We start from the raw sequence: 14,852 nt of genomic DNA on the forward strand, positions 1-14,852 counted from the left end.
CTTTTTGTTTTCATTAGAATCTTAATACTACTGTGATTTAGGGTAAGGCAGAAGAGCCTTGATTGTCTGTTTAAATATTAAACCAGACTGGAAGGAAATACTTGTGTTAATGATTTTGAAGTAATGAGCATTGAACATCCCTCCACCTATGTTTTTGTACAGACAGTCAAGTTTGTTGCATGTGAAGATTATACAAGGCTTGGATTATTGCATTCGTACTTGGCTTTTTGGGGTACTGTGGAGAGGGGGGGTTAATATTGCAAGAGCGTTATAGCCCAGGTTGTCTTACAGTCTTTGAGGATTTCTGCATTCTTTACTATTGCTTTAAACATAGTAAACAAGAATAAATACACTCATAGAACTGCACCAAAAATACAGCTAACAGTATTTCAGATGCAGTGTGCACGACTGAAAATATTGGGGTATTGTGTATTTTAAACCAATTCCTCAGTTGCCTTGTGAGCAAGAGATAATGGAGTATTACCGTGTGGTGGTGGGCTGTACCTAATATCGCTTCTAGGACATCTGTTAAGGAAAATATTGCTTCAGTGACTGATGTTCATAGGAGTAGTGAGAACAACGCATTGATGACATTTTAACTGTGAGAATAATATACAGGATAATGGAAAAGGCTGCCTTGATTGCAAAGCTATAATTCAGTCAAGTGCTCTGATGTTTCTGTAAACCACACTCAGATGGCCTTTGACATCATCACTGTCCAGATATAGTAATCCATTTCCCTCCTTCTCTGTTATTATTTTCAATTCTAAAAATGCATAAGATTAAGTATTATTTAATCCATGACCTGAAGATTTATATTGGAAACCTAACTTGATCTGCTACATTTGAAAAGAATGCATGTGAGGAACCTGGTTTTAATAATTCAGTATTAATCTTTGATTGCCAAATATAAAATGAAAACATGACTGCGTTGGAAAACTGGCTCTCTGGGCTTGAGTTGTCAGTGTTACCTGGTCTGCTGGAGTGTGATGGGAAAAAGTGCACTACTGCAAAACTTCTATTATGCTTGATGCAGAGATTGTGAGTATTGGCCTGAATTCACAAACTTGGCTGGTCATTTTTGTAGGCTATACCTGTTGTATCAGATACACTTCTTTCCCCTGAAATTTTAAAGTTCTTCAGCCTAAAAGCCTAAGACAAAATGAGTAAATTTGTTTATGTAGTTGTAAGTACCATGGGCTCTGATCACGCAAACATTTATGTATGTACTTGTAGTGTGGTCTCACTTGACGCTCATGAACCTTCCGTCAAGAACAAAAATAAACATTAAGTGTTTGCAGGATTAAAAGCTAAGTGTAGATTTATATTTTGGCATTTCATGAAACAATTTATATGCTGTTTGAAACCAAATATAAATGTTATGTTTTGTCTGTGTTTGTTTTTCGAATTGTAAATATAGTTCATTATGTCCAGTGACTGCCACACTCACGGTAACTTGTGCATGGTGTTGTTTTCTTTTCAGCTTTCAGAATGATCCCTTATCCACTGGAAAAAGGACATCTTTTCTACCCTTACCCTATTTGTACAGAAACTGCAGATAGAGAACTACTACCATGTACGTCCAACTTTTCTCTTCTTATTGTTGACATCAAAGAATCACTTACCTGAGTCTTGCAGCACTGCTCTCCATTGATGATGCCTTTTAAATTGAATACACTGGATCAGAATAATTGTGTTGACAGTGAGTCTCTGGAGGTCCCTTGATGATTTAAGAGGCAGCTCCTAGCCATAGTTCATAACGATTAGCTGTCTTTGTTGTTGTTGACAGTGTGGGGACAGGGAGGGAGATTGCTGGAGAGATATAAATCAGTTAGATCTTGCTATTCTCTCTTGCCAAGACACTGGAAAATATGTTTGATCTTTCATCTAGGGTAACATCCCATCAAACCAAAAGCACAGTGGCATAGCCGAGTTAATCTTTTGTAGACTCAGTAGCTACTTAAATTCCAAGGCAAGATCAAACCTGCTCGAGGACGGCTGGATCATTTACGCAGCTGTTATTCTGACAGGTTATGCTGACGTTTTCTGAAAAGCAGTCTTAAAAAGCAAAAACAGTTTTCTTCATGTAATGGTGTGTGTGCTGTTATGAAGAGATTGATGTGAAATTACATCAGTCATTTATTATATACGTTTATGGCATGTATTAGCAAAGTGCCAACAGTTCCCAGTGCTCTGCAAGATACACAAAGACAGATCCAGCCTTTGGGAAGAGCTGCAGTTCAAGCTAATGGGACTTCTTGCAGTGCATGCCGTGAAGCACAGAAATGCAGAGGGAGAGTCAAAGCAGCCAATCTTGCAAACAGTTATGCTTCATTCCCATGTGTTTTCTCACTGAAGTCAGTGGGACTTTGTGTGAGCACAAGTGGGACATGCACAAGTGCAGAGGGGTTTGCAGGGTCAGGGCAGATGAGGCAAATACAATTTAATCCAAGGAGGGAGATTCTTCTCTCACCTTCTCTATTCTGAATGAGGAATAAAGATAAATTGTTCTGGAAGAAGTAAAATGTAACCTGCTTTCTGCTGTGAAGGCTGATTTTGAGGGCACTTGCACTCACACTCTTTGTAGTCTTTCGTTCAGAACCTCTCTGGTTTGGGCTGAAAAATGTGTTGCCACTTTTTATAAGCCTACGTGAGTAAACATTAGCTGAGAATAGTACAGCGAAAATCCACTCATTGTGAGTCTCTCCTTCACAGTGCATTCTCGCTGATATTACACAGAAATCCTTGGCAACTGACAATATCTCCCCACCCCATTATAATCACCCTAATTATAACAACACCTCTCAGAGTGCTCTGCTTGTTTTACTCAGAGGGATGCTGAGCTGAGGAGGGTGGAGTGTCAGGAGATTTAGGAATGACAAAGTCATGCAGAATAGCTCAACGTTCTCTTTTTAGATGCAAAACTAATCGTTCCTGTCAAATGCTAGAAGCGAGGGACTCTTTAACAGCATACGCAGACAGTTGTGTTCTGCTCTGGCAGTTATGGGAAATGCGTTTCACTGCAAAATCTCTTGGGTTTGAGGAGGGAAGGGTTTAACGTACCATGACAGACACAGGTCGGGTTTTGCATACCTGTCCACACCCTTTAATTGCGTGTGTTTTAAAGGAGAGTCAGCCGGAATTATACCGGAACACTAAGATCTGATAGGCTATCTGCATTTAAAATACCAATCACAAAACTTTTGCCATGATTAGATAACAGACCAGAACAACAAGTTTGCACCTCTGTCAAAAGCAAGTACAAAAAACCGAGCACAAGAAATCTTAGACTTATAAAGTCCATGATCTGGTATTCACCAATCTCTAAATTTAATATAAATCAAAGAGATGTTGCATTAGCAAACATGCAGCCATGTGACTCGTCAATGCCCTGCATAAAAAAAACCTGGATGTTTTATATGTAGGTTAGTTTTCTGGGGGTAGTTGTTGCCCAGCTGCCTTATGGTTAGTGCTGACCCAAGGCAGGCAAAAGTAACATGTACATAGGACCACAGTAAGCCAGAAAAATTATCTTTAGATGAGAATTACTTGGCAGTGAGATGACGGACACAATGATAATGTAGATGTTACATGTTTCAGGCCTTCTGTGTGTTTCTTCCTTCAAAAGCATCTTCAGGTGTCTCTGGCTGTTTAAACCACATGAGAACATTGGTTTGGTTTTGGTTGTTTTGGGTTTTTTTTATGTATAATGCATTCCCCTTCCCCTCTTTTTTTCTACAGCATTTCATGAAGTTTCAGTTTACCCCAAGAAAGAGCTTCCCTTCTTCATCCTCTTCACTGCTGGACTATGTTCTTTCACAGCCATGCTAGCCCTCCTGACGCATCAGTTCCCAGAGCTTATGGGGGTCTTCGCAAAAGCTGTGAGTATTCTCTGCTGCTCCTCTCTTCTGGTGCAGACACAGATACAGGAAGAGCTGAGCTAAATATTGCTGGGTATTAAATATCTGCATATTCAGTAGTATAAATAGAATATCAAGAGAAGCCTGAGCAGCGGGACATGTGAGCAACTGTTAGGGAACTAATCAGTAAAACACACTGCTGATGTCTCCTCTGGTTTATATTATGGCTCTTCTGTTATGCTACACCTCTTGTGATTTTGCTTGGTGGGAGAATGGAGTATCCTTTTTTGCATATATAATCCAATAAAATAAATTAATAGTGGTTTGCAGAACCCCTCTATTTTGTGCCATAATGACTGTGCCGTGCTTTCCAGTGCAGTAGAAACTATTAGTATGAACAGAAATAGAGTGTACTGTTAACGAGGGCAAACCTCTGCGTTCTTTCCCTAAACTGCCATGAAGGAAGTAGTCTCAATATTTCCCTCATAACTTTTCTTAACTACATCCAGGGAATTCTCTGCTAAATCTGCTTTTTTTAATCCACTAAGGATTAATAAGTTTTGGAGGATGTGTGGGAAGGGACATGAGTTATTCTAAAACACGCTTTTTTCTTTGCTCGACCAAGAGCATCATTGCTGGAGTGTGCTAGGATATGAAAAATCCACCTACAGAAAGGTTCTAGGATAATAAAAAAAAGCTGTCTTCTTCTCCAAGAAATACTGAATATCCTCCATTGTAATATATTTTTCTCAAATATATTTGTATCTCTTGTAGGTCTTGTGTTTCCAAAATAGCCTCCTGGCCTTGTTTTTAATGTTTTTAGTGCTTTTGATCTGTGGGCCATCAGGGGTGGGGTGGAGGAGGAGGCAAGGCTGAAAGACTTTGGCAAAATCCAGATTGTAAGTACTTTCTCAAACTCCATTGCAAATGGTGAGAGACCCGCTTTGCAGGTGAACCAGGTCTTCTGCCACTCAGGCTTGTGAGTGATAGAGGTCTGGTACAGCAACAGTTCTTGTATCAAGAAGTTTCTTTCATTAGTTCTAGAAGACAAAAAATGAGATTATCTTAAAACTAGAGGACAGAAAATAAGAGCAGCAAAAGATACCACTTCTATCAGCAAGAAAGTGCTGAAACGTACCTGAAATATTATTACTTTCTCTTCTTTCTTGAGTGTGTACGTAGACATTTGGTGGACAATAAGGATGTAACTCAGGCATATGATCTTAAACTTCTTTGTAAAGCTTATTTTGTGGGTTTGTTGTTTGTGTTTATTTTTTTCTTAAGTCATTCAAATGCATGACCCTTGTTTGGGGGCTCTTTCAACTGATGCTGTCACAGTTAATGACCCCAAATCTGTCCCTGTTAGCCTTGTTCCTGTGCTTGTCAGCCGTGTATCCCGAACAAAGCATGTACCTCAAGCTGGCATACAATGAGATTTTGTACTTAGTGCTCCTGCGGCAGGCAGTGAGCTACTGGAATTGGAGAAAATTGGTAGCATGACTACATGGGTTTAACTCACTTGGCTTTGGTTGCTGAGTGCAGTCAAACAGAGATACCAAAAGCTACACTGGTGGTGTGTTAGCAGTTGCTTCTCATGGTTTGGAGCTTGCAGGTTCCAAAGCCTTTTGGGGAGTAGAGTCAGACCAGAAGGATCTATTTCCCTGAGGTATAAGTGCAGCTGCCATTGGTGTTAATAGAATACATACCCCAAGACTCTGTATGTGGTTATTAAGTTCTGCATACCGGAGCAGGTAAAGCTCCTAGTTAGTAAAATAAGCACAGGCAAATAAAATTGAAATGTGGGCTGCATTATGTTGCATAAAGTTGGCAAGATCACTCAAGATCTCTGAACCTGTATGGATGCAGTTTGTATGTCAGTTAACATGTATTGTGACTTGTTTTAGCTATACCTTAATCTTCATAAACCACCACGTGCAGCAGCTGAGTTGTTGTACACATGAAGGGCAGAATTTAAGCCTGTGACATTCATTTAGTAGCATGTAGCTCGACGAAAGGTTTTGATTCAGGAGGCTCATTTTGTTGTCTCCTCCGGGAAAAGTAGCCCAGGTGTATGAGATTGAAGAAAATCATGGCAGACATCTCTTCAAAAGGCAGCTGTATCAGAACGGAGTAGAAGAGGCTGGCCAGGCCTGGCTCTTCCCTTTCAGTTTTATGGAAGATTGTTTCATAAATAACTGATTTCATAAATAGCTAAAAGGTGAATGTGCTGACGGTTGCTGTGGTTATGTGCATTGAATTACCTGTTCCTGGATGGTTGGTACTCATTGTGATGTGGTATATTACGTTGTGAACCTATGCACATATGCTTTAATTTTAATAGGTCAAAATTATTCCTTCTCTTATGCCTGCCAATCCCAAAAGCATTGCACAGATGTAATATCGCCAACATGTCCCAGGCTTATGTTACTGCAAACTGATATTTACAGTATTTCACAAAATCTGAATAGGTTAGCATGATTGTGTGTTGGGAACTGGCTTTGAGCTGTCCTCCAGGTAGCACCTTCTTCCCCTTTTCCATAGCCCGTTAACCCAGACACTGGGTTCTTCAAGGCAGAAAAAGCCCTTGAAAGCTGCGGACCTCGTTCACGTGTGAGACTGCTGAAGGTGGCCTGTGCCACTGTGACAGTCCCTTGGGGCAGCCCATGTTCCCCTGCTGGATGCAGAAGTCAAAGGTACTTTAAAACTACTGTCCTGTTCTGGGAGGTTCAGCATAGGATGGAATTCACCAAACTCCATCAGTGCACCCATGTTTTAGAGCCAGACCATGCTGTGAGCGCTGCCTGCCAGTTCAGCAGCAAGTTTAGGTATGTCCAACTGCATCGAGCTGATTCTGTAATGTTGTACCTGGAAGTAAGCTTGACTCTTCCCATAATGAAATTGAAAGAATCCAGTTCTTTGTTTTGTCAGACTGAATGTAAGCAACTTTAAAATGGCAGTAGGTCTTAGCATTTTCACTCAGTTAGGGAGAAACATGTTCAAAGCTTGTGGGTTTTTTTTTTTCCTAGGCTCTCTAACAAAAGGCTTTTGGAGGTCACTTAAGACATGAATACAAGTGGAACAAATTTCTGATTGCATGGCTTGGATAAAATTGTCAGCACAGTGTCAGTAGCATTGAATTTCTTTCGTTGTTACACAGAAATATAACAATAGCTGGGAAATCGTTAAAAATGTGTAAGTGCTGTTCCTTTGATAACATGGTATCAATAAGAGTACCACGATCTGAGTTTGTTATAGGATGCAATCAGCTACTTCAGCAACAAAATTCCTATGAATTGCAATAAAACTTACTGTCAGGCAAATGATTCTTGTTTCATTGGCTTAACAAGTACGTAATTTGCGTTGGTTACAAAGCTGAGTTTTATCCAAGTAGATGTGATGGTGCAAACTTACCATATAGAGCAAGTGCTACTCAAAGAGCAGAAAATATCCTCTGATGAGCCTTTTGCATTTGGCAAAATTAAAGGGACATATTTATTTAAACAGTTCACAGCTTAACCAGAGGGAATGCTTCTGTTTGGGCTAAGCCGCTTGAAATGGTAATAGCGAACTCTAAAGTTAGGTAAGTCAGTGTTACATTAATTCAGGTGCGATTCACGCTATACAGCTTGACCTTTAGTACTACAGCTGAAATACTCTGTTCAGCTTCAGTTAGAAGAAGTTTTTTCTTCAACCTGTGCTTATGACAAAATCTTATTACTGCTGATGGTGTTACCTGGTTCTCCCATGATGCACAAGTTGTCCATGACATAGTGTCTGTATTGTGTGCAGACTCGTCCAAGAGGAAAAAAAGAACTTCAGTGCTTACTGTTGCCTTTAAAATGCATAAGCATCATAAACATCATAGATTTTTACAGTTAAACTCTGCACAAAGCCCTGTTTGGTAAACAGTGAAACTGTTTGCAGGTATTTTCTTGCTTGATACTATTCAATGGTTATAATCTCTGGCTGTTGGATACTGAAATTCTGAAGTGGTTTAAATACATTTGCCATATATAGGTGTGTTTCAGAAGCACACAGACCTGTAACAATTTTTGAAATTGCATTTTTCATACTTAACTAGATACTTAAGAACCTAAGTTGGAGACCAAGGAGATATCTGTATTAAGTAATAAAATATTGTTTGTTTTGTGGCTCCGAAGGCAAGTGGCACATCGCAGTTCACAGCTGTACCTCTAATCTCTCCTCCCTTCAAATGCAGCATGTCCCCGTCCTCGCTGGCTGCTGGGAACTGCCCCTGCCCTGTGCTATGCCCAAACTCTGCCTGGGCTTCGTTGAGGAGAAACTAACCGGCACGGGCCAGAGCTGTGTCAGGAGCTGTGCTATCAGTTCAGAAGCGTGGCTGGGGCAGGCCAGCACCCCATGCTGTGCTGCTGTCCTTGCTTTATGGGAGAAGACAAAGCCCAACCGCCCCGGCTGCCTCTGCAGCTGGGGGTAGAGAGAAGAGACAAGTTCCAAGGGCAGTTCTGGTCCCTGGGATGGGTAGAATTACTCCCTGGAAGTGCTCAGTTCTCTTCAGTGACTACAGGGGGACCAGACCCCCACATCTGCATCCTTTACATGCCTAAAGATATATGGGACAAATCCAGAACATGAAAAGGGATGTGTGTTTATAAAGCCTGATGCTCTCTTTTGTCAGGAGAGAGTTCTCTGAGGCAAAAAGAGAACACATCCAGCACCAGCTTTGCTTTAATACTGACCTACCAAGCAGATTTAATACCCATCAGTGCAGTGCAGTAAGTGGAGTTTATCTGTTTTGTGCTGACTGAGCACAACTGAGCAGTAGCTGAAACACAAACCTCTTGCAGCTCAGTCTCATCAGCCTTTATGGTTAGAAGCCACAGGGTTCACAGTCTCAAGGTGGCTGACTTTGCGTGTTATTGTACTCTCTTACACATGTATAGGGCCCCAACGTAGCTGTATGTAATGTGTACAGTTAAACTGCAATTAATGTAAAGCACAGTTAATATGTATTTTGCAAAATTTTGGGATTGCTTTGAGTACCTGAGTTCTGAGATGTATAGCTGGCAGTGGTTTTTCCCTGATACCAAATGGTCTCTATTAGCTTGATTTTTGTCACATGTGCCTGGCCTAACATTAATATACTGAAACCTCTTTCAACCTTGCCAACTGTGCTCTGTAATAGAGGGGGAATATTAAGATTAATCCCTATTAGTGATGCCTCAGTGTATATAGCAGATCTATAGATAACCCAGAACCATTTTAAACCTGAATCTAAAGACATGCTTTTTGCCTCTGAGAGGTGGTCTGGCAGATTCTGCAGATATCAAAAAGCCTCTCTCACCCTTCAGCAGGCTTTGGTTTGAGCTTTTAGTGGCTTCAGTGTGAGCCTGAATCTGGGATGCGAGATGTGTGAAAACTCCTGTAGTTCATCACTTTGATCTTCATAAAAGTGGGCCTCTTGCTTCTTTTTACTGCAAAACCCAGAAATCTGTATATATGCAAGGCTCAGAATTTGGCAGAAAGTCTTTATATGTGAATTATATAACTTTTTATCATGCTGGAGGGTTTTAGAGAGGAACGCAGCAGGGGTTTCTCCTCTTATTGGACAGCTTTCTCCTGAGGTATATTGTCTCCTGGATTTTGATCTGAATGTGTATCTGATTTCTTTGCAGTTTCTCAGCACCCTCTTTGCCCCTTTAAATTTTGTGATGGAAAAAGTAGAAAGTATCCTGCCCTCCAGCCTGTGGCACCAGCTGACGAGGATCTGAGGGAGCACGCCCGCTGACTGACTGCCATGACATCTTCTGTGCCAACTTTTTGTTGACCACAAGAAAGCATGATTAAAAAGGGAAGCAGTTCTAAGACTTAAAAACTCTTCATGGATTGTCTGTTCTCATATAAAAACTGTTTTGTTGTACAAAATACATGATGTTAGGTTCTATTATATTTTGCCTTCAGAAAAAAAACTTAAAAATAAACTTTTGTGTATTGCAGCATTGCTGTCTTTTGGCTGCTTCTTCAAAGCTCAGATTGTACTTTGTGTTCTTAAACATGTGTGGTCTATCTGCTTCACCACGGCTAGGGCTTGGCTTTCCATTCAGTTAATGAAAAAAAACACTAATAACTTTACAACTAAGCAGCGGTATCGCTGCCTTTTCTTACGGAGTTCAGTTAGGGTGAAGCCCTCACCGCTACAGACAGGCTAGACGAGGTTTCTAGACAGTTAAAGCTCTTGCTTAAAGCAGCTTTATGCTCTCCTGGCAGTTTGGATGCCACATTGGGCTTCTGATTCCTGTCCCTGCACATAGGTCAGATTTGCCCTCATCTCAGTTTTCAGAAAGTCCATGTGCTTGACAGGTGTTCTCACACCACCATTACTTCAAGTACCGCCAGAAGCTCCGTGCTTTGTTCTCTGCCTACAGAACGAAGCATAAGTAATGACAGAGAATTGAAGACAGATTTACCTGTCGTGAGTGATCATTGCATTCATGCCCTTGTGTATTTCTTGCTGAGTTTATATTGCATTACTAGTATTTTTCAAGTATGAAAAAGCAGGTACTTTTTCCTGTACGGGTTAAACATCAGCATTATAAACTATTGCTTGAGGCCAGAAGCCCATTAGCAAAATCGGTGTTAGTTCATACACAATTAATAGAGAGGTTGGTGTTTCATCATTAGTGCTTACCTCAGGAAATCTTATCGTTGTGCTGTGAGAGGTGTAGACAAAGTATTCATTTATAACTTACCCACTGTAGGTGGAAACTTCCTGCAAACACCTTTGCTAGTGCACAAGGCCAGCTCCGAGATCAAGAATTTGATCTGGAAGTTGAAACAAGTGGTCCTGTCTGGCAGGAATTGAAAGTGCATCCTTACAGGTGGCTCAAGGATTTTTCCCCCCCCCAACTCCTCTCCCAGATAAAGAATCATAAACCCAATGCAGTGGATCAAAAATGCCACTTTGCCAGCTCAAGGTTGCTGTTCTAAAAATGCTGAGCAGTTTGAGGGATTGCGATCACCAGCAGATAAGTTTGTTAATCAATGAGGAAATGAGTGAGCAAAGACAAAACTATTATTGAAGTTCGTATAGAAGGAGAGTGTTTCTTAACAGCAGGCGATGCATTACATTATTTTTTTGTCCTCTTGATCACAGATAGGCTAGTCTACGTAGAAGAAAGATTTTTGCCCAAGTGAGAAACGGTACTGCATTAAAGCAAACACCGCTGTGCTATGAGGAAAAAAGACAGCCCCGCACCTGGAGGAACTGACTGTAAGAATATGAGACCTGAGGGAGGACACAGAAGATCAGAGAGGCCCATGGCTAAATGTTAAAACTGGTGAGGTGTGTCGCTGTTGGGGATTTCTGTACAGGTTTTTAATCTCTGGCCATTATTCCTGCAAAACATCCACTGTGATGTTGAAATTAGTGTGGCTTCATTTAATGTGGGATGTGGCATAAGATAGAGGCAGTGGCTTGCTAGTGGACAGCACGTGGAAGTGAGAAATGGGCCAATATTTGTGCTCTGGGCTTTGCATCTGAATTGCCAGAACAGCCACGGGGAACACCTTTACAGCAGGTGCCCCTGTGTATCTCTAGCTGTAAACCTAGGCGTAACCGTATTCATTCGTCTGCCTCACAACGGCACTGTCAGAATTATTTAAGCTTGGTGAAAATCAGGAGCAGGCAGGCAGCTCTTGTTGTCCCGTGCTGATTTGTGGCGCTTATTCCCAGCCACCTCAAAAACCTTTCAAACTTCATTTATAGATGCCCTATGCTTCAAAAGAACAACTTGCGTTCATTAACTGGCCTAACATGTAAATGTGTTTGCATATATATGTCTAGCTATACACAAACATCTCTGTTTGTCAGCAACTAAGGTAGTAGTTTGGCCTTATGTTAGAAGAAGGCATAATGTGAATTATGATCTATGTGGGAAATACTATCTGTAATAATCTGATAAAAAGGAATGTTCCTTCCCTTGAACCATGGGGAACTTTTAGGAATTCAGAAACACCTTTATGCAATTTTATTTCTACTATTTCTAGTATCCATCTCCCTTGGAAGCAGTAATGAGCCATGAATTTTTATCTAGAAAATATCTCTTTAGCTTTAATCATAATTCTAGGCATTTGAGAGACTAGGCACGTCAGGCAAAAGGATTTTCTTTTTCATCGGGCAGAGTTTGTTGCCTTAGGCTTTTCTGCCTCTGACATGTTTGCTGTGAAGTTCAGCATGGCTTAGATCAAAAGGCAAACACAGCCCGTGATTATAATGATGGAAAGCCTCTGGCTTAGTGTGGAGATGAGCCTTCTGGAAATCTGGTTCAGATAACAACTCAGCCAAATCTTCAGTTTGCAGATTTATGGCGGGGGGAGCGTCTAAGCTCCGAATGTTCGCAGTTCCTGTTTTTTTTCTCTAAAGACAACCCGATACACGCTATCTCTTTACACTGTACCTGCATAGAACAAAAAGAGAAGCCCAGGAGTGCCAGGTAAGTCAAGCTGGCCACCTTCTGGCCCTTCCACCGGGTAGAGTTACAGCTGCTCCAAGGCGAGAGCCGCACTCAGCGAGGTGAGTGCTGCACCTACGGAAGGCGGCTGGTTTCCCTGGTTGTTACTCGTTTGCTGTGATTTGGTGTGAATGCCAAATACACAGACTCTGATTTTTCAGCAGGATAGTGCAGAAGTCCTGACACCAGTAGAAAGGAGGAAAAGAAAAAAAATCAGTTTTCCAGGGTTGCAGAAGCCTACAGAAGGTAACCAAAGGAAGCTGCACCCCTCGCACACCCCCCTTCACACCCGGTGTGGCTGTCACCACATAGAGGGCTTGAAAACCTCCTTGGCGGCGCTAGTTAAGGCACGGCGTGCAAGGTAGCCCCGGCCTGGTGTGCCACCCGGCTTCCTGCGGGCTCCTGTGGTTCCCACTGCCGAGGGAGCCGAGAGGCACCCCTGGAACAACGGAGGAGCGGTCAGTATATTGATTCATACAGATTTGCTTCTTTCACACAAGAGAAGATCTTGCATCATGCAGTCACATCCATTTAATCAGGCAAATGAGCTGTTATACACAGAAAAAAAGTTTGTGCTCAGAGCCCATGAAGTGCTGCTGTCTTTCAGATAATAAAAGAAGTTCAACTGTGGCATTTGAAGTGGCAGGAGAAACCTGCAGTCTCTCATATGTGACCACAAAACCTCCTCTGCCCTCGGGTGGCCATCGCCTGTACATGAAGGCTGTAGCCCCTCCCAGGTGTGTGGGGTGAAACCCACAGAGATGAGCAAGTGTTGGTAGGCTTCATGCTGCCGCACTGGATTAAGAGCGATTTTTTTTCCTGGTAGAAGCAGCCTCCTCAGCCCAAAAGCCTTGTGACCTTCACTAATCCCCAGTAAAACACTCATTTTCCCTTTGCCACCATACGCCGAGTCCCGCGGCCAGAGGGTTACCCGGGGCGGGAGGTGAGGGTGAGGTGCACAAATTGGGTTTAGTTTTGCAGGAAAACCAAGAAGCAACACAACAATCTTTCGTGCTACCATACCCTTATGCCCTAACACACACCACCATTCCTAAAAGTCATTCCCCATTTTCCATGAGGGAAAAGAAACTTACACCTTTTTTCATGAGATTTCTCCGAAACCAGCTCAACATGTTTTTTAGGGCTAAGTTTGTTTAAAAAAAGAAAATAGTGGGGAGGGAGCAATCCCAAAAAGCTTGGCAGGCTAACAGCATTTCAGAGTACTGCTAGATTCTGATTTCATGCAGTAAAAGGGAACTCCCTCAAGAAAATTGGACTTCAGATTAAAAAAAAAATAAATCCTACAACCTTTTGCTTCAGCTAGCATTATTCTGACACTAAAGTGTCTACCTAGGGACAGCTGTTTCCTCTTCATGACCAAATACATGAATAAATTTATTCCATAGACCAAAATTAAGGATTATTTCATTTGCCTTGCTTGATTTCTGTTTCTTTTCTACCCCACCCCCCACCCCCGCTTTTGTTTTCTTTATTTGATTAGCTGAGTGTTGAGGCGGTGCCTTTCCTAGCAATATTTACACCTCTGAGCATCTTATCCCACTAAGAAATAGCAAAAGGGACTCCTGGAAGTCCTTTCTTCATGTAAGAGGCAGCAGAAATGCTTACAGCTGTAAGAAGCCTACCTTGAGCTCTTTTCTTTTAAAAAAAAAAATCGAATACAGCAAAAAATGTAACACAAATAATTGTCCAGCTCAGCTGTTACACATTTGTTGTGCTGCAAAACACTCTGATTTTCCTCTGGTGAAGTGGGGCTGGTGGGGGGATTGCACTGCAGCTTATTAATATGGCACTTGTGTGGAATATAAAATCCCTCCTGCTGTGCACCTTTGGTGGGCTAAACAGGGCGGGAGATCTGGTGACAAAGGACGCCAGAAAGGCTAAGGTACTCAGTGCCACCATTTTCTGGTCTTACTGGCAAGACCAGCCTTCAGGAATCACAGGCTCCTGAGAGCAGGGGGAAGTCTGGAGCAAGAAGGCGTACCTTGGTGGAGGAGGAGGAGGAGGGCCAGGCTGGGAAATAAAAGTTCCACCTTTAATACAATGACCTCAAAACACTGCAGAATTCAGGTGGGTTTGTTTTCTGATGTATTAACCAAATGATGGCATTAAGAAGTGATCTGATTTCATTACCTTTTATTCAACTTCTAGAACAAGTTCCCTTGTAAGAAAGAGGCCTCTAGTTTTCCCCGAACATTGAAATATTTTCTGCATTATTACATGGTGAATTTGTAGACCACTCAGAGGGTCCCTGCATCTTTCAAAACACCTGGTACAAAAAAAAAAAATCAAAAAACATTATACTGATTTTAAGTTCTTTAAGGCTTAAAATGTGATATTGCTCAGGTTGTGAACTACATGCAGGTTTAATTTCACAATGAAATCCTAATAAAAAATTCTCCTTGGGGCTTACCTTTAAATACAATTAGGTGTGAAATTTTCCTTACGCAGCCCAGAGCCAGAATTGCCAGAGTAATGAGGCCAC

At 41.7% G+C, this 14,852-nt stretch overlaps 1 protein-coding gene across 4 annotated transcripts in view; it reads left to right on the plus strand.

Annotated features, from left to right (window-relative positions):
• ST7 (suppression of tumorigenicity 7) overlaps window positions 1-9,835 on the plus strand; it is a 160,348-nt gene extending 150,513 nt beyond the window's left edge. For all 4 annotated transcript variants that reach the window (XM_075081122.1, XM_075081120.1, XM_075081123.1 and 1 more), the window contains 3 exons: window positions 1,484-1,576; window positions 3,742-3,881; window positions 9,515-9,835. In XM_075081122.1, coding sequence (XP_074937223.1) covers window positions 1,484-1,576; window positions 3,742-3,881; window positions 9,515-9,610 — 329 coding nt within the window. In that variant the 3' untranslated portion in view covers window positions 9,611-9,835. The remainder of the gene's footprint in view (window positions 1-1,483; window positions 1,577-3,741; window positions 3,882-9,514) is intronic.
• The last annotated feature ends 5,017 nt before the right edge of the window (window positions 9,836-14,852 follow it).

This window comes from Phalacrocorax aristotelis, chromosome 1 (genome assembly GCF_949628215.1).
Source record: "Phalacrocorax aristotelis chromosome 1, bGulAri2.1, whole genome shotgun sequence".
Lineage (NCBI taxonomy): Eukaryota > Metazoa > Chordata > Aves > Suliformes > Phalacrocoracidae > Phalacrocorax > Phalacrocorax aristotelis.